The 26699-nt window shown below is 41.6% G+C and overlaps 1 protein-coding gene across 1 annotated transcript in view; it reads left to right on the forward strand.

The window, feature by feature from the left end:
- The window catches only part of snrka (SNF related kinase a), a 46330-nt gene extending 20257 nt beyond the window's left edge, over nucleotides 1–26073 (forward strand). The window contains exons 3-8 of the mRNA XM_079561398.1: nucleotides 7623–7764; nucleotides 12257–12469; nucleotides 19305–19439; nucleotides 23343–23535; nucleotides 23629–23738; nucleotides 23829–26073. Of these exons, the coding sequence (XP_079417524.1) occupies nucleotides 7623–7764; nucleotides 12257–12469; nucleotides 19305–19439; nucleotides 23343–23535; nucleotides 23629–23738; nucleotides 23829–24852 (1817 nt within the window). The 3' untranslated portion in view covers nucleotides 24853–26073. The remainder of the gene's footprint in view (nucleotides 1–7622; nucleotides 7765–12256; nucleotides 12470–19304; nucleotides 19440–23342; nucleotides 23536–23628; nucleotides 23739–23828) is intronic.
- The last annotated feature ends 626 nt before the right edge of the window (nucleotides 26074–26699 follow it).

Genomic DNA, 26699 nt, shown 5'->3' on the forward strand with positions numbered 1-26699 from the left:
AGGGAGGGGCGACTTGGAATAAATGAAAGGCCAAAGGGGGTACACAAAACGGCAAAGGTGGACACAATCAATTAACACAAACCCAGAAAGTCCAAAGTAATTGCATAGAAACTAGCATCCCACAGGTCAAAATGCTGCAGAAGCCACTGCGTCTTAGAGGAGTGAGTTTCCAAATATGCGTCACCTTTTTAGCTTTAATTCTAGACCAGGTGCCGTGATATTACCATAGCTTTGTCACTGCAAACTGTTTTGATGAAAAAGGGTTTCACTGTTTTGTCTTTTGGTCTTGGCTTTCTGTAAATGTCAAAATGATTACCGTCTATTATTTAAATCCATTCATTTTGGTGCCACAGTCGACTAATAGTCTGTCAAGTGGATCTCAGAGCTCTGGGGTTGTGAGACATCAATAAAAGTGGTGAGAAATGCCACGGCCTTTGTTTTTAATTGAGGTTTTAATGCGTCGCTGCTGTCAGACGTTTTGACAGTTGGTGTGCATGATGCATTTGGGGTTTGTTTTATTGTTGTGTTTGGCGGATTAGGGACAAACAGTAAGTGCAGTAAAAAAAAAATGTTGGTCGAATTTGTTGAGGATGATGCATTGTTTGACACCGGTTTCCCAACGGTTCCTTAGCAACGTGTTTTAGAATCACTACGGGTAAATCCCTTTATGTTAGACTAGCATTAGCACAACACAAATAAGCAGGAAGACCTCTGTTACCCAAGAATGTCATGGCGCACATGCACATCCTTCTAAATGAGGGGCTATACTTCCTTGCTGATTTGGGCCTTTCTTGTTAAACACAACTCTGTACAGGAGTTTGTATTCTTTTTTTTCCTTGTGAAAGTTCTAATGGAAGGGAGTAACACATTGCATTGCTTCGTCAACTCAAATACAAGTCAAAAACACCAAAAACACTCAACTTTTGAGTCGCTCCTATTTTTCTTTTCCAATTCTGGTGAAGCCATGAACTACAAAGACCCCAGCTTCTTTTGATCGAGCCCTGTTTTTGAAGTCTGAGAGTGCTCCCCTCCAAAAATGTCTATAAAAGCACACGCAGACAAACCACCATCTTTGGAAAATTGCCGTAATCGCTCTTCAGAACTCCTCGCAACAAAAGGAAGACATGCAATTCAGCCACAGCATTTACCACACAAAAGAAGAAGAGGCCAAGTCTGCACCGCCCCAGATATTTCAGGATGACCAATTTTTTTTTTTTTTTTAAGTTGACATGTGTGGATTCTTTTCCTTGCTTGATGAAGTTATCCTTGGACGTCTGTTTGAAATGGGAGGTTTTTGGAGGCCGGCGCACGCAGCCATTCCCAAACCATTCTCACAGCTTCACCCACTCATGTTCCTCTGTGCTTTTTATTTGTCTGGTATCTCCAATTTTAGACTGTTATATAAACGGCTACTATTAAAAAACACAATGGTTTAGTTGGGGAAAAAAAAATCAATGACAAGGCGAATTCTGACCTGAATAGAACCCTTTCAGCTTCTTTTGCTTTGTGCGCAACTTTGTGTAAGGAATTGCTTACGAACTCAAATGTATGACATTTAGAGGCACCAAAAATAGTTCTCTCCAAAGTACAATAACGGGTAGATAAAGGCTCACTTTTCCTCCGATTTAAGCGTGATGAAACTTTCACTGCGTAGAGGACATGGACGTCCGTCTTCTGTCGATAGAAGCAAAACGTCTAATCAATCAACCCAGGTGACAATATTTGAATATCACTACGACTATAATTGTCTGTCAGAATGAAAAAGTATATGAATAATATAGGACGCCCACTTTTATTGTCCTTGATTTGGTTTGATGGCCGTGTCAAGATGGCGAACCTCATTCCCGGTAATAGCAGCAATTTCTTGCCAGAGTTCATGCTTTTTCTTTGAAGTTTCCATGGAACATTTGTCTCCATTCTCTGAAGGCGTGACACACTCTCCACTGAAATGTCTCCAGTTACCCGGATAACGTTTAAGCAGAGATGGACTCTTGTCTAAACAGTTTACCTTGGGTCTTGCATTTTCTTAAATTAGCCTATTATGTCTTGGGAGCAGAATCTATCAAGACAAAAGATGATCCATAGTAAAGCATAACTGAGAACGGTTCTCTTGCAGTAGTCAATAATACATATTGCATCTTTGAACTGTGATATTGAAATTGGTATCAAGTCTTGAGTTAATTCTTAGAATCAAAATTTACTTTTCAATTCTAGTATTGTGACAGCATTACAACAAGAAAGGTTGTTACATAGTGAGACAAGTTTGTCAGTTAACAAATAAAAAGCTTTCACAGAATTAACTTTGTAGGGGACAAATGAACCAACATTTAAAGGAAACCCGGACTAAACAGGACCAGTATTAATCACTCTAATCCAGGATGTATGCTTTTCTCTAAACGAAGCAGCTGTTAAACCAATTGAGAACAATACGAGGCCCACCTTCTATACGTGGCAGTACGCCTGTCCGTCATATGTGAATGTCACCGAGCGGTTGACTATGTAAGAGGCAGGCCTGCATGTGACAGATTTGCTCTTTTCCACTGGCGGCCGGTGACAGCAGCGTTTATGTTGATGTGATGAGAGTCTGGGGGCTGTCCAGGGACTGACAGCTCTGTGCATGTTACTGACAGCTCCTCACAAAGCCATGTGTTAATGCGCCCCCACTGCCCCGTTCTGCTGGACTGGCCCTAAACATGAAAACCTGCAGGAACCAAACGAACCAGTGGCCTTCAGTGTGAAGAGGATGTGGTGAGGCAGACATGTTCCACTTGTTCCTCTTTTATTACTAACTTACTACTACTTTTAGAGCAACTTTATACCTATAACTTTACGTTATGATAAAATGCAGTTTTTCTTTCTATCTAGAGTGTGTACTACCTTCTTTTGTACTACTTTTGTAAATGGCAATGTCCCTGTGACATAAACTGGAGTGTGGGCAGGCATTTTGTACAAGAATGAGATCAGGTTTTTTGCAGGTGAAAGACACTTGAAAAAACATTTACCTTTACTGTGTTTGCTGGGAGTGGATTACATTGCTTTGCTTGATTACAGGTAGCCAAAAATGAGGTTTAGTAGCAGGTTTGCACTGCAGGCACTAGAGGTGGTAACCTCTGGGTACCTCACGATTAGATGCAACATACAATACATTGCTCAAGAAAACAATGACCTTACGATATGCCAATACTGCAATAAACAACACGTATATTACACATCATAACTTATATGATATGACTGAAAATGTCTTGATTGATCATAGGGAGCCGTGGCATAACTTAATTCACATTAAAATAAACAAGAAAGTTCTGTTTCCAAAGGGAAGAAATTAACCAATAAGTTGATCTTTTTCTAATATCCTGACTATGTTGTTGACCATTATTAAACCTCTACTGACAGTGAAAGCAGCCTCATTAATATGCCTGTTGTCATTCATTAATTTCGTCTTTAAAAGTATCTACCCAGCCCTGGGTAGCAGGTTCACTCTTGAAGAGGTGATGCTGATTCTGCTCACACTAACGCACAATGCAACACAAGTCAAATGAGTGTCTCTGAGTCTGAGCCCACACACACTATTGTTATCATTTCCTTTCTTCACTGTGTGTCACTGCTTTTCCTGTTTACTGTGGGCTATTTTGGCCCAGGCTGCTTTTTCTGTGGGTACACTGTTTTGGCTGTGAGAACTGTGTGAGATATCATTCTTATTCAAAACAGACATGTGGCGTTAATGTCTGGAAAATGGCATCCTCGTCGTTTTGTCATTGTCATGGTGTAATCTGCCCGTGAATTGAATTGACATTAAATCGTTTTGTAGCCCGTTTCCTCAAGAGCTAAAAACAACCAAGAATTTGACTACAGATCTAACCAGTGTTCCTTCCCCCTTTCATCCACTCTGATGTTTGGCTGAGCCCTTTTGAATGCCACCCCCTACTGCGTGTGTACAGCGCATCAGTGGAATGAAAGCAGACTGGTTGCATTTTATCCAGTGGCAGATTGCACGCTGTTCGCCGGTTATCTGTGCGGCTAATGACTAGATGGCTTTCCAAGTTCAACCGCCGACAGAGAAGGATTGTATGTGGGACTAGAAACCAGGACTGCACCCTTTTTAGGTATTGATCTGAGCTTCTGGACTCGGCTGCAGTCTGAACTTCTAAAGCCGACTCCAGTCTGATGTGAAAAATGAGAAATTCAAAGCACCGAAGTTTGGAGAGGGGTCGGGATTTGTATTAAACAAACGGCTATTGTCATGGATTCAAAAGTTTACAGAAAGATGAAACAAAGAAGAAAGAAGAAATGGATATTAAAACACTGTATAAAATGTATTGTCAAACTAGATATAGTAATAGATTTGTATACTGACAGTCTTATAAATCTAATCTTCCCTGCAATCCTAGTCATTATGCGCAATCCTAACTGCGCATATGGCTTCTCATGATACCCTGAATTTGAACAGATATGGCAATCTTGCTTGTCAAAACCAGGAAGGGGAGTGGTGTCAGTTTCGCTAACTATCTCGGATCTTTGCATTGTTGCAAATCAGTACTCCTGGCTGATAAGTATTCTATAGCTTTTGCAATTTGTGAGACTATTAGTTTGCAGGTTAAAGAAGAACTTATTAACTTGTTTACCTTAATAAATCCTTTCCATAGTCCCTCTGGGGGGAATACAAGTGTTAATGGGATGATTGGGGCGTCTTTCACATCCTCCTGGTGTCTCTGTCCAGAAAACCACCCTTGCAACTTCCCTGCCTCTGACCCAGAGGCGCAATACACACTAATAGAATCACGAAGAAGAAGCTAACAGGCTAATGGGCAAAGCTAACTGCGGGCTCATTTTAGCAGTATTTACAGCCACGTTTGAGTGAAAAAAAATAATATACAATGTACAATATCCCTCTCTCCCTTTGTCTTTTCTGTCAGTGTAGTATTTACTCTCATGAACAATTAATGAGTAAAAAAACGCAACATGTTATGACACCTGCAGTGGCGCTTATGGCCTCTAGGGGCATGAGTTACTTAGTTCTGCTTTAAAGTTTGAAGATACGACCCTTCACGGCCAGTAGGACAATCATAAAGTATAAACAAAAGAATTGGTTTTATGTAAGAAGTACCTGTCCTTCAAGAGCAGACACTAGACAATCATTCTACACTCCCCTTCCTCCCCTTCCTCAACAAATACCACCTGGATGTCAATGAATCTATTAACTCTATGGCTCAAGGGGACTCTCGTCCAATATCCCTGAACATGTCTTCTCTGCTTGTGTATTCGGTGTGTGTCCTGTGGTTATATTGCCTTTTATTTCACAGCCTGTAAGTGGACATGAGTAGATGAGAATGGCGAACAATGCCTCTGGGACACGGGCGGCTCTTGTCCTGTGAATGTTGATGTGGGGGGCGTGTGTGGCCCGGAGCAGTGAGGGACAGCAGAGGACACTGTAGGACTGGACTAAAGCCAAGAGTAATCCACGGACACATGCTGAAGGTGGTCAAAGCAGCTCAGGTGAAGTTTAGGTGTGCATGAGAATGTGAGGATCCATGCTTAATGAGCCAGGGTTGAATTAAGCCAAGTTTGCCATAACATTGGCATTGGCTAAGACTCTTTCCCTACACTGCTCCAAAGCTGATTGGACCCATGTACTGTACATTTAGCTACTTTTGTTTTGTCCATTGGTAGGCAACGGCAGACCAAATCCGGCCCTCAAACATGTACCCTCAGGCTCTCAAGATGATTTTGAGAAGTCCTCAAAAAATGTCTATACAAATTTCCTGGGGGGAGACCTCGAGGACCCCCCTTTTAGATCTCTAATATACCAAAAAAAGGAATAAATAAAAATGGTCCTTTTAATTGTGACTTGGAAAATTATGTGACTAACCCTGTTTTAGGTCAAGACTCGGCTCCAAGTCATTTGAAAGTTTAAAACCTGGTCAGCCAATTATTGTGACTGGGGAAAATGTCACACTCTCGCACCATTTCTGCACAATCAGGCCTCCTATCCCTAACCCATTTAGTCTTAATTAGAACAGTGCTTTTGTATCTCTGTGGTATTTACTGAGCCTGGTTTAGAGACACGTCTGCTTTATCAGCCTATGCTTAATAGGGCCGAAACGATTCCGGCTACACCAAATCATTCAAAATTGTTTGCAGGTTATTGACATGTATCGCTTAGTAGTTTTTATTTCTTACATACAAATAAACATGTGTTGTGATCTGAATGTTAGCCGCGTGTTGGTCTTGGTTTCGTTGACTGGTGTAAACGGCGACGTTGATGTATAAATGTTTGTTGAGGATTACGCGAGAAGGTTGGAGTATGCATCGTGTCGGTTCTGTTTGAAGAGGCAGCGCTTTGAGATTAATGGACTTTGTCAAACAACGCGGAGGGGACTTATGCATATTAAATGATGTTTACTGTCTCCACTCCAGGCTGCAGGCTTGATCTTTCTGTTTAAATTGGACGGCCAAGGGCTCCAAGTCTGGCTCTTGAGCTCGTGTAATGACAAGTAATACAAATAAATCCTGTCTGCCCAAACTAATGTAGGCATCTTGATACATTAAGCATGAGGTTTATCCCCCCTGCATATAAACACACACGGCATTGCATTTTTCCCTCGTATGAAAATATGCCGATGTTTGAGTCCTTTACTGTTGTTATTTAGACTTATTGTTTTGCTTTATTGTGGGGGGAACCACAATTGCAACTTTGCTGCCTCTGGGTCAGAAGCTCTAATACACGCTAATGGAATCACGAAGAAGAAACTAACAGGCAAAGCTAACTGCTAGCGCCACATAAACAGTATTTACAGCCACGTTTCAGTGACAAAAAGTATCTCCATTGTGTAATTGGATGTACAATATCCCTCTCTCCCGTTGTCTTTTCTGTCAGGATAGTATTTACTCTCATGGACAAGTAATGAGTAAGAAAACGTAACACGCTACGACCTGCATTGGCGCTTATGGCTTCTAGGGGCATGAGCTACTTTGACCTGCTTTCGGTGCATCCCTAAGTGCAGAACACGGGATAGCAGGCTTTATTATACATAATCAAACCCCACTGAGACAGGATATTGGTGTTTATATTATTATTAGAACTAATGGCAGACTTACTTATGACCGTGTCTTTACTCTCCCTCGCCTGTAAAGGACATCACACGGAGAGCAGATGCGCAAACACTGAAATGTTAATAGAAACAATATATTTTGTTCTGGCTGAAAGCCCCCTCCTGCCTCAGCCCGCAGCCTCTGAGCCAGGAGCAGGTTTTCGTGATGTGTCGAGCTAAAAATAAGCACGGACAGCCGCTGGTGTCATGTCTCTATTAAGTCCCACACAGAAGGGACTCAGATTTGGCAAAGCATTTTCTTTCATTGGCAGGATGATATTGTGATTTTTTTAATTTATTTTTTTAAACTCCCTCAGGTTTTGAGAATTTGAAGATGCAATGTTTTGTTTCCAAGACTGTAAAAGTGGTTGAAAGTAAAAGCACTGACTGAAGTACCACCAACCAGAGCATTGCTACTTTAAACCCTAATAATAATTTTATTGAGAATGAGGACAAATGTATCTACCAGTATTATTTTGTGCCATAGCCCTAGTTCAGTCACTATACAGTCTAAAAGAACTCTTGTTTTCGCAGATATCTGGAGCCTGGGCGTGATCCTGTTCATGCTGGTCTGCGGACAGCCTCCGTTTCAGGAAGCAAACGACAGTGAAACCCTGACCATGATCATGGACTGTAAATACACTGTACCAGCGCGAGTCTCCAGCACCTGCAAAGAGTGAGTAGAGCACATGCTGAAACTACAGGTCCACCAAAATGATTCACCAATTTGACCGTTCAGATGTAACAGAACTCACCATATTACATACCCTAATTTAATACTTTTATAAACAGTATTTGGATACACTTTAGACTTTATTAAGGGAATTGCTTTTCCATGTACACGGTGCACGATTGACGGACAGTAGACCATGCACTCAGCGGGATTCGGTGAAGGCTGCTTCCTAAAACCTTAGCTGACCCCACCCGTCCTGACCTTGGAACTCCATAAAAGTGCAGTTTTTTATTCAAAACATTTCCCTTTGCATTTTCTCCAGACAGATTTGATGTTGGTAACATGAGGCCTTGAGGCAGTGTGAGGATCCAGCTGCACAGGGCTTTGTCCCACTCCGAGCACAACAACAACACGTCTCGCCTCAAAATAGTTCTGTGTTTCAGGCAGAAATACATGAACCACAGTTGCATGATTAACTGTGTGAGCGTGTAAATCACACTTTGCATTAAAGACTTATTGTTAATGACAGATATGATTATAGATGAAAAAAACGGCAATCAACAACAAACAGTTTGTCCGTGTTTTTAACATGTAACTGGAGGCTTCACAATGTACTGTGCACAGAAAGTCCTTGATTGTTGCTAAAGAGACAGGGCCGCAGCTGGGACCAATCTGAGGCGTTTGACTCTCAGTCCCACACTGCATTTGAAAATATCAATAACAGTTTTGAGATTCTGTTCAAATATTTGCTTGTAGCACAATGAATGACATTTTGCTTGTGCACGAATAATGCCACACCGCTTCCCTCTGCTCTTCTGTCGTCTGTTACTTGAAACAAATTGAGATCATAGTATATTAACTTGACGTTTGTAAGTCTGTGACTGTAGGCATTGGTAAAGTTTCATACATTCTCTCTTTCACGTGTGCACATACCACCCTCGGGTAAAAGCTGATAAATGTGTGCTTGTGCAGCAGTTTTACTCTTATTTTTTACCCTCAGCTAATAACTCCACCGCTTCAACATCACACAATGATTAAGTGAATGAATCTCAGGGCACTTTAACAGGCTCATGCATGATATAGCCATAGGACAAGCTTGATAGATATGCACCAAAACACAGACCTCTTAATGAACTTTATGCTTAGTTTGATGTAGAAGTGTTTTTTTTTTTCTGTCAGTGCAAGTGAAGCCTGCCATTGCAGCGTGATTCACCTGCTGCGTTTTCAAACCAGTCCTATACAAGCTGTACACTGTGTTCCCGGTAAATGTCATAAACCTATTTTTTCACACATCATTTACATGAAGATGCGTCACCACTTGTGGAGAGTCTTTTTTTTCTCCTCTTCTTCTTTTTTTTTGCACTGGCTTTGATTGAAATGAATTGCCTGCATGTTTGTGTTGTTCATTTGTCCACAGTTAGTTGTGTCTTGGATGTTGGGTGGCGCTCGACGAAATGTGTGAAGTAACAAATCCATCTTAACACGAAGGAGTACAGTTATAAAAACAAGTGGTGGATAGGCAATTGAATGGGGATTTCTATCACATTTGTCCTATAATTAGATAAAAAATGATCCTTAATTTTTTACCTTCCACTATATATTTATTTGTCCCTGTCAAAAAGAGTGATATATAGGATCAGTCACTTGATTATTATTAAGTATATTCTTGAAACACATTGTTATCACCATCATGGGCTCAATTTGAGTTTACATCTGTAATGTCCTCAAAGCTAGAGGTCGACTGATATGGGTCTTTCTAAGGCCAATGCTGATATATGCTCTGCCGATATTTTTGACTGATGTTATTTGTCGATTTTTCCAAATGTCTGGTCTATATAATCCTGTAAAAACATAAATACTTGGCTACTCCAGCTGTGGCCAATTTTATTCTATTACTTTGGGTGATTCAATCATAGTTTCTGTCCTAGCTTTTATTAGTAGCTGTTAGCATTAGCATGTTGCCGTTAGCATTAGCAAACTGTTGCTAGCCGGCGATCAGAAATACAATTGCGGAGGTTAAAGCTAACTGAAAACTGAAAACTCCGGGTTCTGCGCTTCAAAATGACTTGTCCATATTCATTGAGGTTTAGTGAAACTTATATTTAACAAACTTGTAGCTAACCAATTTTCATTGCGAGGCTTCTTGTGAAATCTCTATCACTTTGGGTGACGGCGACTCAACTCTACTCAAAGCCGATGATTTGTTCTTGGTTCTGGTATTTTTGCACTAGGTCTTCAAGTTGATTGGCATCTTGTCCCAAAGCATTTTACATAAACAGTTAGAAGCCGCTCTCTGGTACTCGTTGCAAGCCCTCCACAGGGGTTTACTGGCACCAAACTGTGGATCGTATCAGAATCGGAGCACTTTGATGCCAGTTCAGCACTCCCCTGGCATTATATAGTATGTAAATGTCGTCTTTTCCATCTTTCCTGATGATGTGCATTGTGTGTGTGTAATGCCTACAGGGACTGGAGTGTAGACACTATGTACCAGTCTCCATACACACATCAAAGGAATGGAAAGCAGCTGGTGTCATGGAATCTGTGGTCACGTCAAGTTTTTGGTGACAATTGTTGCGTCGTTTCTTCCCACAACAAGTTTCTCCTCACTATAATTACAAGTCAGTTCAAACGAATGTAGTACAACAACAACAAAAAACAAAAAAAAAAACATTTGCAACCATTACACTCCTCGCTTCGCACTTTCACACTTATAGCACTAAAGGGTAAAAAAAGATGAGCCGCCGACATAGAAATAATGCATTATAATTCCTTTCAGACAGGGATAACATCCACTGCAGATGTAAATTCCTGTGTTAGTTTATCATGGCTGACCCCTGAGCGTATCATGCTTTTTTCCTGCATTAATTTCACTCTTCTCACTGCCGTTTATTCTGACATAATCCTATTAAAATGCAATCTCTTGCGTAGTTTGCCTGGACTTTAAGCGGACCAGCTGCAGTGTCAGAATTGTCCGGGCCGCTGGTCTGTGATTGTGTCCTCTGTATTAATGCTCCATCTGCTCTCGGCCCACTGTAACGTCAAGTAAACCGGGCTCTAGCGGACTGAGGCTCAGTTCAGTCTTCCACAAGTACAAATTAGGCTCTGGTCGGTTGTCAGAGGTGCAGACGATACATGGCTCACGATAACGATAATCTTACGATATGCCGATACTACGTTAATCGATATATTGCACAAAAATAACCTGCGATACATCACGATTTTGTTTGGTCAGTGACATCATTTCATTTACATTTAAATAAAGACGAAATCACAGTCCTGTTTCAAAAGGAATAAATTAAACATAAATTAACCTTATTTATAATTATAAAAAACTATCATCAAAAGTAATATATTTGTGTGACGGTGTTTGGGCCAAGTACGTACTTAAAATTGTAATGTTCTGACTGAATTCTAGATCATTATTGATTGTACATATTGACCCTGAAAACAGTAGAGCAGTGCTAGCTCAATAATATGCATGAGGTCAGTCATTAATATGCATGGCGTCATCAAAAGTATCTCTCAAAATAAAAGTGTTGGAATATCATCCCACAAATATATCGAGATATATCAAAAAAATCAATATATTGTTACAGCCCCAGTGAACAACAACCAAGCTAGTTCTTGATTGATTACTAAGCTCTATAATTGGTGCACAATTAGGGCTGCAACTACCGATTATTTTCACGATTAATCGATTAATCGCTCGGCTGTGAATGGTGTATGAATTATTTTTTTTTTTTTTAACCACATAATGCTAACGTGGCGCCGCTTGAGGACGTGTTGAAGGAGTGAATGTTTGTTGGAGGCTCTTGGCGCTAATTCTGTTTCTAATTGGATGAAACACAGACGGATATTTATGAATTTTTCAATGTACAAAACACTACAGACCCCAACTTTAATAACAAAATAGGTTTTGATAAAAAATACACAATTTTCATATCATTGATTCCACCACTAGAAAAATGTCTACAATGAATATGCTGAGGATCAGAAAGAAACACAGCTATCCAAATAAAACCAAACATTTGAAGCATTATGACGCGGGCAGTGAGACGGTCTGATCCGACCCGCGGTTAAGTGTGAGGTGAGTTGTCAGTCCACACAGTAACACAGGATCCTGACATGTTTGGCCCCCGCTGCAGGAGGTGACTCTGAGAGAAAACAACAGTAACCCTGGTTCTCCTGCAGATGGGACCCATGTGTGACCCGAGCGCACCTGTCACCAACAATACCCCCCTCATCCATCTCTGCAGCCTGGAGCGCTCCACCACCGCTTTAAAACTAGAGCCGCATTTAGACTTTCTGAACTTTTGAAACATTTCAGTGTGACTTTTATTTCGGGATAGGAAGTAAAGCTCACGGGTTCACGCTCGATGACTGTAGATAAAACTAGCACAGAACAGAACAGGTGGAAAAAGTAAAGAAATGCACACAGTTTGCTCCCATTGTGATTAATTAAGTGGAAGCGTGTCCTCCTCTCCCTCCACAGTCTGATAGACCGGATGCTGCAGAGAGACCCAAAGCGCCGAGCCTCACTGGAGCAGATCGAGACTCATCCGTGGCTGCAGGGAGTGGACCCGTCTCCAGCCACCAAGTTCAACACGCCCCTCGTGTCCCACAAGAACCTGTCGGAGGAGGAGCACAACAGCATCATCCAGCGAATGGTTCTGGGCGACATCGCAGACAGGGAGGCCATCATCGAGTGAGTACATGAGATGATTGACAGCCTGTCATGTTGAATTTGCTTATTCCTAAACAGTTTCTTTGGAATAACTGGACCCATTGTTGTTAATGTTGTTATTAAGTGATAATCTGTGAAATTCCAAAAGGAGGATGGGAGAGCGAGAGAGATTTCAGAAGTAAACAATCAAGTCCCTCCCCCTCCTGATTGGAGTTCACTGGAAAGCTCGTTTCGTTGGACAAAGTTATGACATTAAAACTTTTTTTTTAATTATTTGATATTACTGAAGTTATGTAAAAAACGCAGGCCCAGGCGCTCAATTATCAATCTATTAACCTCTTACCCCTCGCGTGCATTTTCCCCCGTGCGGCATTACCCAAATCTAAAGCTTCTCGACTGGAGAGCAACAGTGTAAAGCCTTTTTTGTCCGTTTTTTTTTTTGCCTTTTTATTGTTTTTTCCGTTTTGGTCATGGGATTTTGTTGCCTATTTAATCACTTTTTTTGTTGTATTATTGTGGCTTTTCTGGCACGTTTTTGTTGCCCCTTTATTGTGTTTTCATCACATTTTTTGTTCTTTTTTCGTTTTTTTCTTGCTATATTGACTTGTAAATGATAGATTTGGGTTAAGCCAAACAGGAGAAAATGTGCTCGGTTCAGGTGGGGGTTAAGGTTGAATTTGTAAAACAGTGTTAAAGCAGTACTAAGTAACGTGTTTACCTTAATAAATCCTTTCCGTAGTCCGTGTGGGGGTAATACAAGTGTTTATGGGATGATTGGGGGGTCTTTCATCTCCCCCTGGTGTCTCTGGACAGAAACCCATGTTTGCAACTTGACTTCCACCGGACCGGAGCAAGCAATACACACTAATGGAATCACGAAGAAGAAGCTTAACATGCTAACGGGCAAAGCTAACTGCGGGCTAACGTCACTTTAAACAGTATTTACAGCCAAGTTTGAGTGAAAAAACTTATTTCCATTGTGTAATTTGATGCACAGTAACTCTCCCTTCGCCTTTCCTGTCAGCGTAGTATTTACTCTCCAAGACAATTAATAAGTTAAAAAATCATAACTTGCTACGACACCTGCAGTTGCGCTTATGGCCTCTAGGGGGAAGAGTTACTTAGTACTGCTTTAATATTGGACACTGTAGGACAGGATACCATGACAAAACAAAAGGGTTTACACAAAGAGGTATTTTAGCCGCTTAAATGGACTGCAAATACAACCATGAATTCTCACAAATGTCCTTTTTTGTTCTCCACTGAATGACTTTGCTTATTTTGATTCGGTCAGTTCTTATCTTCTTGAAAGGGGCTGCACTTTTGAATATTAGCAATTTCCCTCCATACAAGCAGCATCTAGGCCCTTATTCGTGAAAGGGGCGGCTTTAAAGCATTTCATTTCCTGTTAAGTAATTACAGCCTCATACTGCGGCACGATTCACAACATTGAGCCTTTTGAAAATACGGCTGAGAGCAGCGAGCGGGAGATAATGCAGTAATTCATACGAGCACAATGTCCGCCCACACACATTAATGAGACAAACCGGACTAACAGCCTGCATGGACGTCCTCATGCAATTACTCTGATTACGCTCCACTCTCCAACACGCAAAAGACGCACAAATCTGATGTCTTTGTTTGTGCCTGGCGTCTGCAGCTCTTTGCTTTTGTCTTGGGCTAAATGTGGTGCTGTGTTTGTGAGTAGGTCAAAGTTGTTCGGAACTGTAGTGCATTTCTTATTTTTCAACATTAAGGCAGAAAAAATGATAATAACGAAACGCTCAGCAACACTCTGTGCCCGAAGATTCAAAGATGACAATGCCAGGATTCATCGGTATCACATTATTTACACACATGGATTGGCCACCGCAGAGTCCAGATCTTTACTACCCCATTAAGAATGTTTGGGATAAATAGACATAACAAACAAACAAACAAACAAACAAATGCCTCATGCAATTATTACGGTAAAAATACAATTCTTACGGTAATAATAAGAAAATAAGAAATTCTTACGGTCAAAATAAGAAAAGTCCATACAAAAATGTAAAGTGCCTAGTTTAAAGTGCTTTGTTTAAAGTGATCACAGCTTGGGGAAAGAAACTGTTTGTCATAGTCAAAGCTAAAGGCGGGCCAAACAAATATTAGAGCATGTGACCTTTTTTAAGGCAAACTATGTTTTGGTCAAGCAGTGTACTAATCTATACTTGTCTTATCTTGAAATAAAGCAAATTAGATGTAGGACTTTTGCAACAGAATGTGTTGGTAAAGGTAGTACTCCTACAAGGATACAGTAGCCTGCCATCGGCAAAATTATCGGGAACTAGTTCCTGTCAAATAATTGTTTAGGATTAAGTTCCTTTTCAATGTTTATGGAACAAAACTTGTATATGAAAAAAAAGGAAGGCACTCTTCCTACATTGAAAATTCTCCATTTCCATTTTCAAAAAAGCCTTTTATTTTAAGCAGAGGCATAGCTTGACATAACAAGGCAAGGCAGGCAGCTGCCTGGGGCCCCCGACATTCAAGGGCCCCCGTGAACCAACCTGTTATTTAGAGGCCTGCAGTAAACTCTTGATATATATACAGTCTTCCTTTTGGTCATGCAGTTACATCACCTCTCCACCAGTGCTCCGTGGCGCTGTTCATCCCCATCCTGCTGCTGCTGAAGTGAGTCACGGTTCCCTAATGTTCACTTGTATTGAGCAGTGGACAGACTTTTTTACTCATGGCTCCACCAGATTATATTTCTAATAGTGAAGTTCAAAAGTTTATTGCAACACTCTTCATGACTAAAAAAGAACCTCAGCCTTCTGTTCTGAGGAAAACTTATACAGAGAACTGCTGCATTATGGGAGTTGTCAGGTGACCCGCTCATGCCCACATGACGTCCTCTTTCCCAGTGCGCAGTACAACAAGGCCATCAGAGGGCCCCCTACTGACATTCTTGCTTGGGGCCCCTTGGTACCCTTGCTATGCCACTGATTATAAGGGGCTGATCAATGTAAAATCTTGAAAAACATTGATGCTGGGTGTTAATTTATCGCTCGTGCAGCAGCCAACAAAACTGTTTTCCAGTTTTTCATAAACCTATTTATCCCCAGTGAATGTTTATGGCCAACTGGAACCACATGCCGTTCCTTTTAGCTCCAGGAGACGAACGCTGAGAGGATTTGAGCTCTGTCATGTTTACGCTTGTTCAGCCTGCTCAGTTTTTCAGTTAATTTTTCCCCCTCGCCACGCGAGGCTCACATTTAAAACAGGACAGTAAGTGTTGACACTTTCCATTTGCACCTTTTGTCGCTCCTCTGCTGCGTTTAATAAAGACCAAACCGTTGTCTCTAAATGGATTGCTGAAAGATGACGTATAATGCAGTGGTGAAAAGTAAAAAGGTGAACACACTGTGCAGCAGTGGTTCTCAACCGGTGGGTTGTTTTAAGGAAGGACCCACACTTTTCCATGTTTTTCCTGCTCCCTTTTCCCAAAACATTTGAAAACTGCACGTGGCGCTGTGTGTGATGATCTGAGCAGCGCCGCAAACCTTCACGCCTCCATGTCTTGTTCCATTTTGTCATGTTTTACACAGGCCACGCACCAGTCCACTGTCATTCAAAACCAACCGTTTTCCAAACCTGCGTGAACTCCCCCACAGAAATCTCAATGTTAGACAGAGAAGAGTCTCTATCATATGTCAGACATACAGACCTGACCGAAGCTATGGTACAGCTGACAACTGCTGACTAATATTTATTAAGCTTCATTTTTTTTTTTCCAGAATACAGGTGAAACTCGGAAAGTTAGTAAAAAAAGAGTGCTTTAATTTCTGTTATTCAACTTAAACTGTGAAACTTGTATATGATAGACTCATTACATGCAAAGTGAGATATGTATAGCTTTTATTTGTACATAAAGAAATGAACTTTTGAACGATATTCTAAATTTCCATGTTTTACCTTTTAAAGTATTTGAAAATGTACTGTTTAACATTCAGAGAGCATTTAGGAAAACCTTGCTCTGTAAAATGAAGGCAAATGAACGTGCTGTGTTTGTGTTGCCAGTAGCTCATGTTTACCAATCAGCCTTGAGGTTAGGTAATTGCTGCCGCCATAGCTTCCCTCCTTGGGCGTAACATGCTAGTAGTTGCAGAGAAAAAAAAAAAAACTAATAAACGTGTTATTAGCTTCACACTACTTTGACACCTGCCAATGATATATCTCTGAATCAACATTTTGATAATTACCAAGTATTGCGTTTATTCTTGACTGTTGCAATACACGTAATATATAATTTAAAATTGATAAAATCATCAGTCATCACCAGAGCTGTAAAAAGGTCATACCTTTTTACAGCCCAAAGGCTTGTCCTGATTTGTTTGTGTCTATCTTTATTGCGAGCAGACTTGGACCTTTCCATCATTTTAATGTTTTGCTAAATTGATGCAATAAAACTTTATTATTACTTTTTTAATTACTTGATAATCATAGTTACTAAAACAAAAGCTGTGTTTCCTCCAATTTATTGCATAACCTGGAACACTACTACACCTGGAGTTGGGATGGCTTGAGCTTGAGTACTGGACACTAGCACAAGTTTTCTCATTTGAAAGCCAAGAACCTCTAGATGCTGAGCTTTAACTGCTGGATGCAGGACTAATTAGGACTTGATGAAGTGCTGGGATTGTGGAACTTTCCTGCAAAGTTATCTTTGTGGCTTTGTAATGGATTCCCCTGTAGATGACCAGGCTGCGGTGAATGATGGATCTAGTGCATCACGTGACGTCAGAGGCGCAGACAAATGCGTAGGATCCAATCTTGGCCATAATCAGGCCTCAAAAGCTTTGTTTCCAAAGAAGAACAAGCATAATGTTGTCCAGGAACAGCCCCAACACGAGCCTCAAATCGAATGTGCTGCTCTGTGCGTGTTCTAGCTGCCATCGATCTGTGGGAAACGAAACCAACAATTAATGAGCGCATGGCCTTCAGACTGTAGAACACTACGATTTTGCTTTCTATTTTCTTTTGCATTGTGAGCTCAGGGGCAGCTTTGAAAAAGAGCATTGCCTATTTTATCCTGAGACAAATACTGAACTTTTAGGCTATTTATTTATTTTAAAACCAACTTATTAGTTTTGAAAGTTCACACTACTCACACTGCAACATTCCTGCCAGTCTTGGATTATGGTGGCTTTATTCACAGGCATCTACTCGGGCACTGCAGCCACTGGACACAGTTTACCATGGAGCACTCAGATTCATTTCCAACCTCAAATCTCTGAACAGGATCCGCTGTTAAATGAGCCGAGTTTTCAAGGGTTGGTCTCTCCAAACTCTTAAATATAAGTTGATGAAATTGTAACAGAGCTGTGGTGGTTGCAGATGTTTCTCCTAGCACGTATTTCGTCTCATCTTGGTTGACATTCATTCATTGGTCTTTGTTTTCTTTGAGCAGCTGGTTGCACAATATTCAGCAGAGGATATAACAAGACAAAAGAATAGATATAATATAATATAGCAGTAATATGATGAAGGGAACTGTTTTATGGATCCTTGTTTGTTGCTGCCTCTTGGCCAGGTCACTCTTGTAAAGGAGATCGTGAATCTCATTGAGTTTTTTTACCTGGATAAATAAAGGTCAAATAATAATAATAATTGAAAAAATCGCACTTGCTCCGTGATGCCGTGTGTCCTGTACCGTGAATCGAACCGTAAGATAGTTGAACCGTTACACCCCTAATAAAAGTCACCATGGTTTTACATAGTGGGCGTAGTTGTAAAACCTCGATTTGATTTATATGATTTGCCATCCATTAGTTTTACGTTCTCTCTTTATTCCCACCTTACACCGTGTCCCTCCCTCAGCTGTAGACTCTGCTGGAACATGTTTGTCAGCCACCGTCCCACTGTCATAAATTTGTTATTCAAAATATTTCCATACACATCCGTTTTACCTCGAGGAGAAACACACAAGAGGCTGTGTCATTATCAGCCCGTTCATGTTCCTGAAATAATATAACCGTCATTTGAATGTCTTGACTCATCCAGAACCACAAACTGCTCATATCGCAAACAAACAGCATGCATTATGAGCAGATGTTTTTTTTGTTTTTTTTACATACTTGCATAACGCGCCTTTTTAATTGGGACGGGATTGAGGTTCCTGGGAAAGTGGAAATGCCAAGGCTAATGGAGAGACGTGTTCCCATTTGCCCCTGTCCTGTAAAGTGAGCATAAATCAGCCAAATATGACACACGCAACTTTTTTTTTTTTGTAGATGCCAATAAAACAGTCTCCAGCTGTCAAACGGTGAAGGCTGGAGCTGCGTAGGGGAATGATGTAGCTGCGTCCAGGTGGCAGATATTGTGACAACCTTTTTCACCACTGGTTTTGGAGGTTGTATTAATCTGTACAATAAAGAAGCCAGTCCATAAATAGTGTAGATTTTATTGTTCGTTTTCTCAGGTAAGGGTTTCATGACACTGGGAAGACGGTGTCAAAGAAAGCGTAATCTGAATTATGTCATCTCTATTCATATTTGAGTATTTGATAAGATGTTTCACGCTGCACTGCTGAGGTGTACCATAAACTCACTGTGGCATGTGTCATTCCAGTTTTTCCTGTTCCTGTTACGTAAGAACCGTCATAAATTGCACTGAAATGTCTTCTGATAGAGGCCACGCTATTTCCATCCAGGATAGCGTCTGCGAATGAATAAAATGTGGTTCTTTAATTATATGTCATGATGTGATTGTGATTATCTCTTATCCATTTAATTTCAGCATTATCAAGGCCGATTATTAATATGTCCCTCCCTAACTTCCTAAATGAGCTTAATGACTTTATTGTACCTTCCAGGGCTCTAGAGACCAACAAGTACAACCACATCACAGCGACGTATTACCTTCTGGCCGAGCGCATCCTGAGAGAGAAGCAAGAGAAAGAGGTGCAGACGCGATCCTCCAGCCCCAGCAACATCAAGGCACATTTCAGGTAAAAGTCGGTGGGGGTTAAGCTTGTTAAAATGTTATTTCCCCATGAAAATGTGTCGCCAAACTCTCTGCCTTATACAGTTTAGCATGTTTGCCGGAAGAGGTACACTGCACCTCTTCAGTGCTGGTGTTATGTATAACTACACATTGCTACGTTCATATAACGGGGGTATTTCTATCTAGACATTAGTTGTAATATCAAAAATATCAAGGCAAGGAGTGTGAAAAAGCCTGATTAAAGCATTCAATAAATAAACCTTAATATTACTATAACTATAGTATCCCGGAAGGGAAGTTGTGCGTCTTCTGAGTGCTAAAGCCCAAAAAATTATACATTTTAGAAAAAGTGTAAAGGGTAGCACATCAGTAGTTATACATATATCCAGACAGAAGTACTCACATATTTCTTTATTTGGTTACAACATACTAACACGTTTCGGCATAAGCCTTCCTCAGAGTGTTAGTGTGTACAACCACTACCTTACCTTACCTTACCTTACCAACCTTAGTAAAATACACTTGTTTATTTATTTCAATAACACATTGACAATCTCAACTCTCACCTGCTTCTTCTTCCCACTGACTATAACCCGTTAACCTCTTAACCCCCGCCATAACCAAGCACATTTTCTTGGTCTTAGCTTTTAAATGAGGCTCAGGTCACAATGCCAAATGTTCACTGACCCCTTGTGGCTGAAGTTGGCTTCATGTCACACCTGTACGAACACCTCAAAATGTTGTGGATCTAAACTGTTAAGGATGCACTCAAAATATTATGGACCTGATCCCACTTCAACTGTCACTTCGGCTAAGACAGACAGACAGAAACAACCCAACCAACCAACCAACTTATAATACCATAGTACAATAGTCTTGGAACCACTCATAACAAACACTATATGCAGGCGATCATTACCTAATGTGAGAAATGGAATAAAGCCATTTGGAATCCCCGACCTTTAGCTCCCTGCTGCTGGAGAAGTCGTTTGGTGCCAGTTAATGATCAGAGTGGAAATGTCAGTGCACATCCTCCTAATGTTCCAGGGGAGGCTGTAATGATAGAGCTACAGAGGTTTCATTTGCATTTAGGGCTCACTACATCTGCTCCTGCTGCACTTGTCCCTCACAGTCTTCCCGAAAACATCCTCATAGTAATCCAGTCTATAGTTGGAGTGTGTTTTTTTGTTAGTTTTCCCTAATAATGTCATATACAGTAGTCTGTATGGAGCAGTAGGTTAATCGGTCTCTCTTCAACAGTGGATGGTTCATACAGGAGGGGGGTAGAGTAGCTGAAATATTTACTAGCATTACTTTAAAATAATTGTATTCAAGTAGAAGTAAAAACTAGTGACCATTTACTCAAAAGTTTAAAAAGTACCTGGTGAAAATAGTGTCATGTCCCTGGGAAAGACACATGCAGTGATGAGAAAAAGTGACTACACTCTGTAGAATCAGTGTTGTTTTCATCAACGAAGACGATAACGATATCTTTTCGTTGACGCCCCTTTTTTTAATGACGATAACGTAACGTTGACGAGCTAAAATGAGCTCTTTGGGGACGAGAACAAGACGAGACGTTTACGAGTTTACGTCAATGAGACGAGACGAGACAAAAATGGGAGAAGGTTTTTCGTCAGATCGTTCACAAACAGAGTTTGTGCGCGGAGTGAGAGAACGCGCCGTGCTGGTCATGATGCGGCGGCGGCGCGTCTTCCTCTCTCTCTCTCTCCCCGTGGCGTGCGGTCACTGCTCACGTACATCCTCCTCGGAGCGTCTGACATCCAGGTCACAGGGAGTTTGTTGTTTCTCAGGACAGTTTTCAATACCGTGGCGTCTGAACGCAGAAAGCACGTTGATGTAGGCTACGTATGTGCAGACAGCGCTGTTGGTAAAAAAAATAATAAATAAATCTCGAAGCGATGATCAGAGGACGAGGAGAGCGGGCGCTTTTGGGAAAAGTCCTGTTCACAGTCCGCCGACCACTTCTGCCAGTGCCTATCGTGGTGTCATCTGTTTGTCAAAAGCCAATAGAAGCTTTTATTTATCCCAATATCCAAGACTTATCGAAATTAATTATCACTTCTTATGATGAAACCGACGAAAACTTGACAAAAACCTTTTTAATTTTCATCTGACTAAAACGTGACTAAAACGATCACATTTTGAAATGACTAAAATGTGACTAAACCTAAATGCATTTTCGTCCAAAGGACTAAGACTAAGACTAAAACTAAAAGGGCTGCCAAAAACAACACTGTGTAGAATTTCTCACATTTCTGCCTAAATTGGTCACTAAATGTGGCATGATCTTCATCAAAATCGTAAAAATGAATAAACAGAAGCATGGTGCTGGAGAATCATGGTGTGGGGCTGTTCTGTTGCCTCAGGGCTTGGACAACGTGCTGGCATCAATAGAACATTTTATTCATAAGTTTATAAAGATATTTTGCAGAAAAGAGACATTCACAACATGCATGGAATAAGTAAGTGATCCCCTGTATTAAATAACTGGCTGACTTCGTTTTCAGCAATAACTGCTTTTCTAGTTGCAGATTAGACGTTCACAACTATCAGGATGAATCTTGGACCATTTCTCTTTACAAAACTGCTGCAGTTCAGTGAGATTCAGTTAAAGCAGACCCTGTTTATTCATTCTTATGATTTTGATGAAGATCAGACCACATTTTGTGACCAATTTAGGCAGAAATGTGAGAAATTCCACACTTTATATATGTATTGTATCATATCTGGCTGATACTAAATACAGCTGTCATGCGTGACTGGTTTGGTGTTGTTGCAGTGGGGAGGCCAAAGGGAAAAGAAATGATAAAAGTTGTCCATTGAGTAGTGTAATTAATTAACTTGAGGCATTATTGATGTGAACGTTGTGGCTCATCGAGAGTGCTGAACATTTAGTGTAATCAAATTCAGTACGGTTTACATTCTCCCCATTCTCTCCGGAGCTGAATTATAAAGCCTCCGTGTTTATCTGTCCGTGTCTGAGCGCTTCCTTCCTCAGATTGTTCCCTTTCAAAAAGGAAGGAGAGAGCTGATGGTGAGTGGTTATAAAAAGCCAAATGACATAAAGGGGGAGATTCTGAAAGCCTTTTAACAGCCTTGGAGTATCAGAGGCTACAGTTTTTAGGGAAGAGAGGATAGTTTTTCTCATGTTTTTAGTTTGATTTTGAACTTCAACAACAAATTGTCATAGGTCTATACTAAACAGAGAATAGCTTGGCTGGCCAGGCTACAAAAGCATTAACAGTAGGTGTGAACTTATGCAGCCCCAACCTCAGATTCACGCCACGTTACCAACCCTTCGCTTAGAGGCTATTCCTTTCACTGTGGATGTGAGATGTGATTTGCAGTGACACTATTTAATTCGCGCATCTGCCCTAGACTCCTCCAAATTTTAAAAGCCTTGTTATTCTGTGTAGTGTCAGCTCCTATCTGCTCCTCCGAAGCACTCCTTCTGCGCACACACAGAAAGCGAGAGAAAGGGAAAGAAGAGCGAGAGCGAGAGCGAGAGCTGAGCGGCAGAGGAGTGATATAGGACTTCACGATGTCTGACAGTTTTCCCACAGCGAGCCTCTCAAACGCAGCTCTGTGATTCAGGAGAGCAGGGCTGTGATAGCTCTGGTCAGCTCTAGTCCTGTATCATATGTGACTTACTACTACAATAACGGCTTGGTATAGCTGTTCAAGAATGTATTGTGGTACATTTAGAGTCCTTGTTCCCTGAATACATATTTGAAATGTTGTTTTGGCCCATTGTTTGAGCCATTTAAAAACTGTATTGCGATAGGAAGGTTCCTTTGTTATGATTGTGGTCAAGATTAAAACTTCACGATTACAGCTCTCCAGGCTTAACAGATTGATGCCTTATTTTGTAATCTGTTCACAGGCAGTCGTGGCCCACCCGAGTGGACATGCACCAAGACATTGAAGACAGTTTGGCAGCGTCCTCAATCTCTCACGGTGGAGGTCCTCAGTCCCCGGCCCGCAGTGCAGAAAACCTGCTAAACGGACATCGCTCGAAAGGCCTGATGGAGCTGGGGCGAAGAGAGGACACCACAGACTCAACACCAATGGTCCAGGTACACAGCCCTGTGGTACCCCATATAACTCTGGCAGATTTCTGTGACTATGTTTGGTGATGTGACACTTACGTCCTTGTGATCTTTTTCCAGGGAGCCTGTGCTGTGCCTGCAGTCCCCCTTCCTTCCTCCAGCCTTGGGGCACTCAGGGCCCCTGTCCCATCAGCATCTTCTTCAGCTAAACAGAGAACCTGCCTCTTCAGGTACAAACCTGTCTCATTTAGGCCTTGATACTGTATTGACATATTTATGTTATAATGTTCATTGAAGGCTAATTTGTCTTTGTCTTTCAGGGTGGAAGAAGATGAGGAGGAGGAGGATGACCCTGCCCCTCTGCCCTCTCAGGTGGTCCTGCGCAGGAAGCCGCCCTCTATCACAAACAGACTGACGTCCAGAAAGAGCGCCCCAGTGCTGAATCAGATCTTTGAGGAAGAGGGGGAATCTGACGATGATTTTGACATGGACGAGGGACTCCCTCCCAAACTGAGCCGGCTCCGAATGAATATGGCCCCGGGCTCTGGCCCCGCTGTGGGGCAGGGGTCTCCAGGGGCCCCTCAGAAACGCTACCACAGACGAAAGAGCCAGGGCCGTGGTTCGTCCTGTTCTAGCTCTGAGACCAGTGACGACGACTCTGAGAGCCACCGGCGCAGGCTGGACAAGGACTCTGGACTGGGCTGGAACAGACGGGACAGCAGTGAGGGTCCCCCAGGGAGTCAGGGGGGCTCAGGAGGCAGCGGGTCTGGGCAGCCTCCTGGGGAGGGAGGGGGCAGCTCGGGCCCTGACCGGAGCAGTCCACCTGGAGGTGGGGGCAATGACAGTGGGACAGGAGGCGGAGAGCCACCCGGGGGCAGTAAAGGACAGCACAGCCCTTCATCCTGCTGCAACAACAGTAGCTTCTCGAGTCCAACCCCCAGTATGATGTCACGGCCGTCCCGGGCAACAGTGATGGAGAGCTTGAAACTGATGAGTCTGTGCCTGAGCTCACAACTGCAGAGAGGGGGGCGGAGCCAGAAAGTGGGCGGGACTTGTGACAGGTACATCATAGACCCTCGGAGTGTGAAGGCCCAGGACAGGTCAGCCTGGAGGATGTGCTTTGGATCCACAGGGAGTCTGGACACTCTTACCCTCCCCACGACTGCAGCCTCCCGCCACCACAGCGTCCCCCGCAGGCCACACACACATAGTGCCCCCACACTCAAGAACGGGGTACTGCAACTACCTCTGTGCGAGAAGACCATCTCTGTGAACATTCAGCACGGACCCAGAGATGGACTGCTCTGTACCTCAGGCCCCGCCTCCTGCTGCCAGGTCATATGACCACGCCACCAGGCAGGTCATGTGACTGCCTGCTGCCACATCGTATCCGCCTCATGAGTGCGTTTTTAACTGTTTTAAATCTTTATTTTTATATGATATTTGAACATTTTTCAGTGATGGAGTAATAGTCCACTGTGGATTATAATTAGCTTTGTTCCATTTTAAGGAATATGTTTATGAGAGTAGTCTTAGCTTTAAGACAAACTAAAAGTCGTCAATAAGAGACAGGTCTGCTAATTTAAGTGATAAAAAATGTTCAAAATCTATTTTATTACCAAAGGAAATATGTACGGTAAGTATCAGTGTGATGTTGCTGGACACAAAATGTAACCATTTTCAAAGGTTGTTTAAAGTTGGTCAATGAATTATAATTTGATATGACTTACAATGAATTACCAAATTGGTGACAGTGACCTGTCGCATGAACGACTTTTGTAAACCTATATTTGATGAACTTGTTTGGTGTTTTAACAGTTTGAATCAAATCTGGCGTACAATATTGTAATGCATATTTTAAATGTAACGCGTTACTTGTCAATGATCCCTTTATTGATCCTGAAATGTGACCTAATACTCCATCACATTCCCATAGGATCTTGTTTTCTGAACACAGCAGCAGGCAGCTCCTGCCCCCACCTCCTTTGTGAATGTTGGCGATGGGATGTCCCAGACTGGGTTTTCAGTGACCGCTCGGAGCAGTGGATTTTAGTTTAACCTCTTCTTTGTAAATGCTTGTCTTCATGTTGCACTCAGACAATCTTTTTTCCTTGTTTTTTAAGCTTTTCATTGAGACAAAAACTGCTCAACTGGTCAACTACTCCTTTTAAATTTTTTGCTTTTGACTCGAGCTGCTCATCTCTGTAAAATTGTACTGTAGCAACAACATAAAAGTTACTGCTAAATGTTCATTTGAACAGGAGTTTTCTGTATGTTTTGACCTACTGGCTTGTCCCATCTGCAATCACACGTAACTATTATTTTACATGTTGTCACGGTGTGTCAATATTTGTTGTTTGTATATATGGTATAAAAATAATGATTTTATTTTTTAAATTTGTAAAAAAAAACAATGTGTTGTGATGCTGAACCGGGAGGGGCCTGAGTGAATCTCGTCGGCTAGAGTCAGATCTGAGCAGCTTTACGAGCCGAGGGAAAGAACAAATCAGAGGAAATCTTTACTGTGGGAATCTGGGTTTGTTTAGCGGGACTGTAGGTCATGTACTGTGTACCCCCAACATTTAACATTGGCTGAACATACATTTATGTCTAGTTCTTTATCTGTATAGAACCATTCAAGAGAGACTCCAACATGTTGGCTACTGTGTAGTTGGCTATAAAAAAAATATAAACCAAAATTATATGGCTATTTACCCGTACTTCAGCATTGAGTTTAACAGTAGCTACCTGTCAGATTCATTTGTAATTTCAAGAAGCTAATGCACTTTCCAAAATGTTCAGCCATTAATTAAATATGCCTTAAACTGCTGCTTTAGGCAAATGTTTGTCCTGTAAGTGTAGTGGGCGCGTACAATCCCTCATCATGTAGCCTAAAGAAGCTTCCCTGCTTACGCACCTGTTGAATTTTGACACACACACACAGAGCGCTCCTTCTTTTTCTTCAGCTCTTGCTTTTATAAACGCTGTTGAAAATGCCTACAAGTAAAGGCAGTCTATACAGTCCCAAATCAAGCCCAGACCCTCACTTTAAGGGCATTGGCAATAAGCTAAGTGTGTTGCAGCTACGTGTACAGATTCTGAGTTTTTGTTTGTTTCTGTTTTTTGAATCCGAAAAAAGGAAAGCTACGTCGGTCTCACCTTATTTTTTTTTTCCTTTTTGGGTTGTGTTT

The sequence above is a fragment of the Gobius niger genome (assembly GCF_951799975.1).
Source record: "Gobius niger genome assembly, chromosome: 8".
Lineage (NCBI taxonomy): Eukaryota > Metazoa > Chordata > Actinopteri > Gobiiformes > Gobiidae > Gobius > Gobius niger.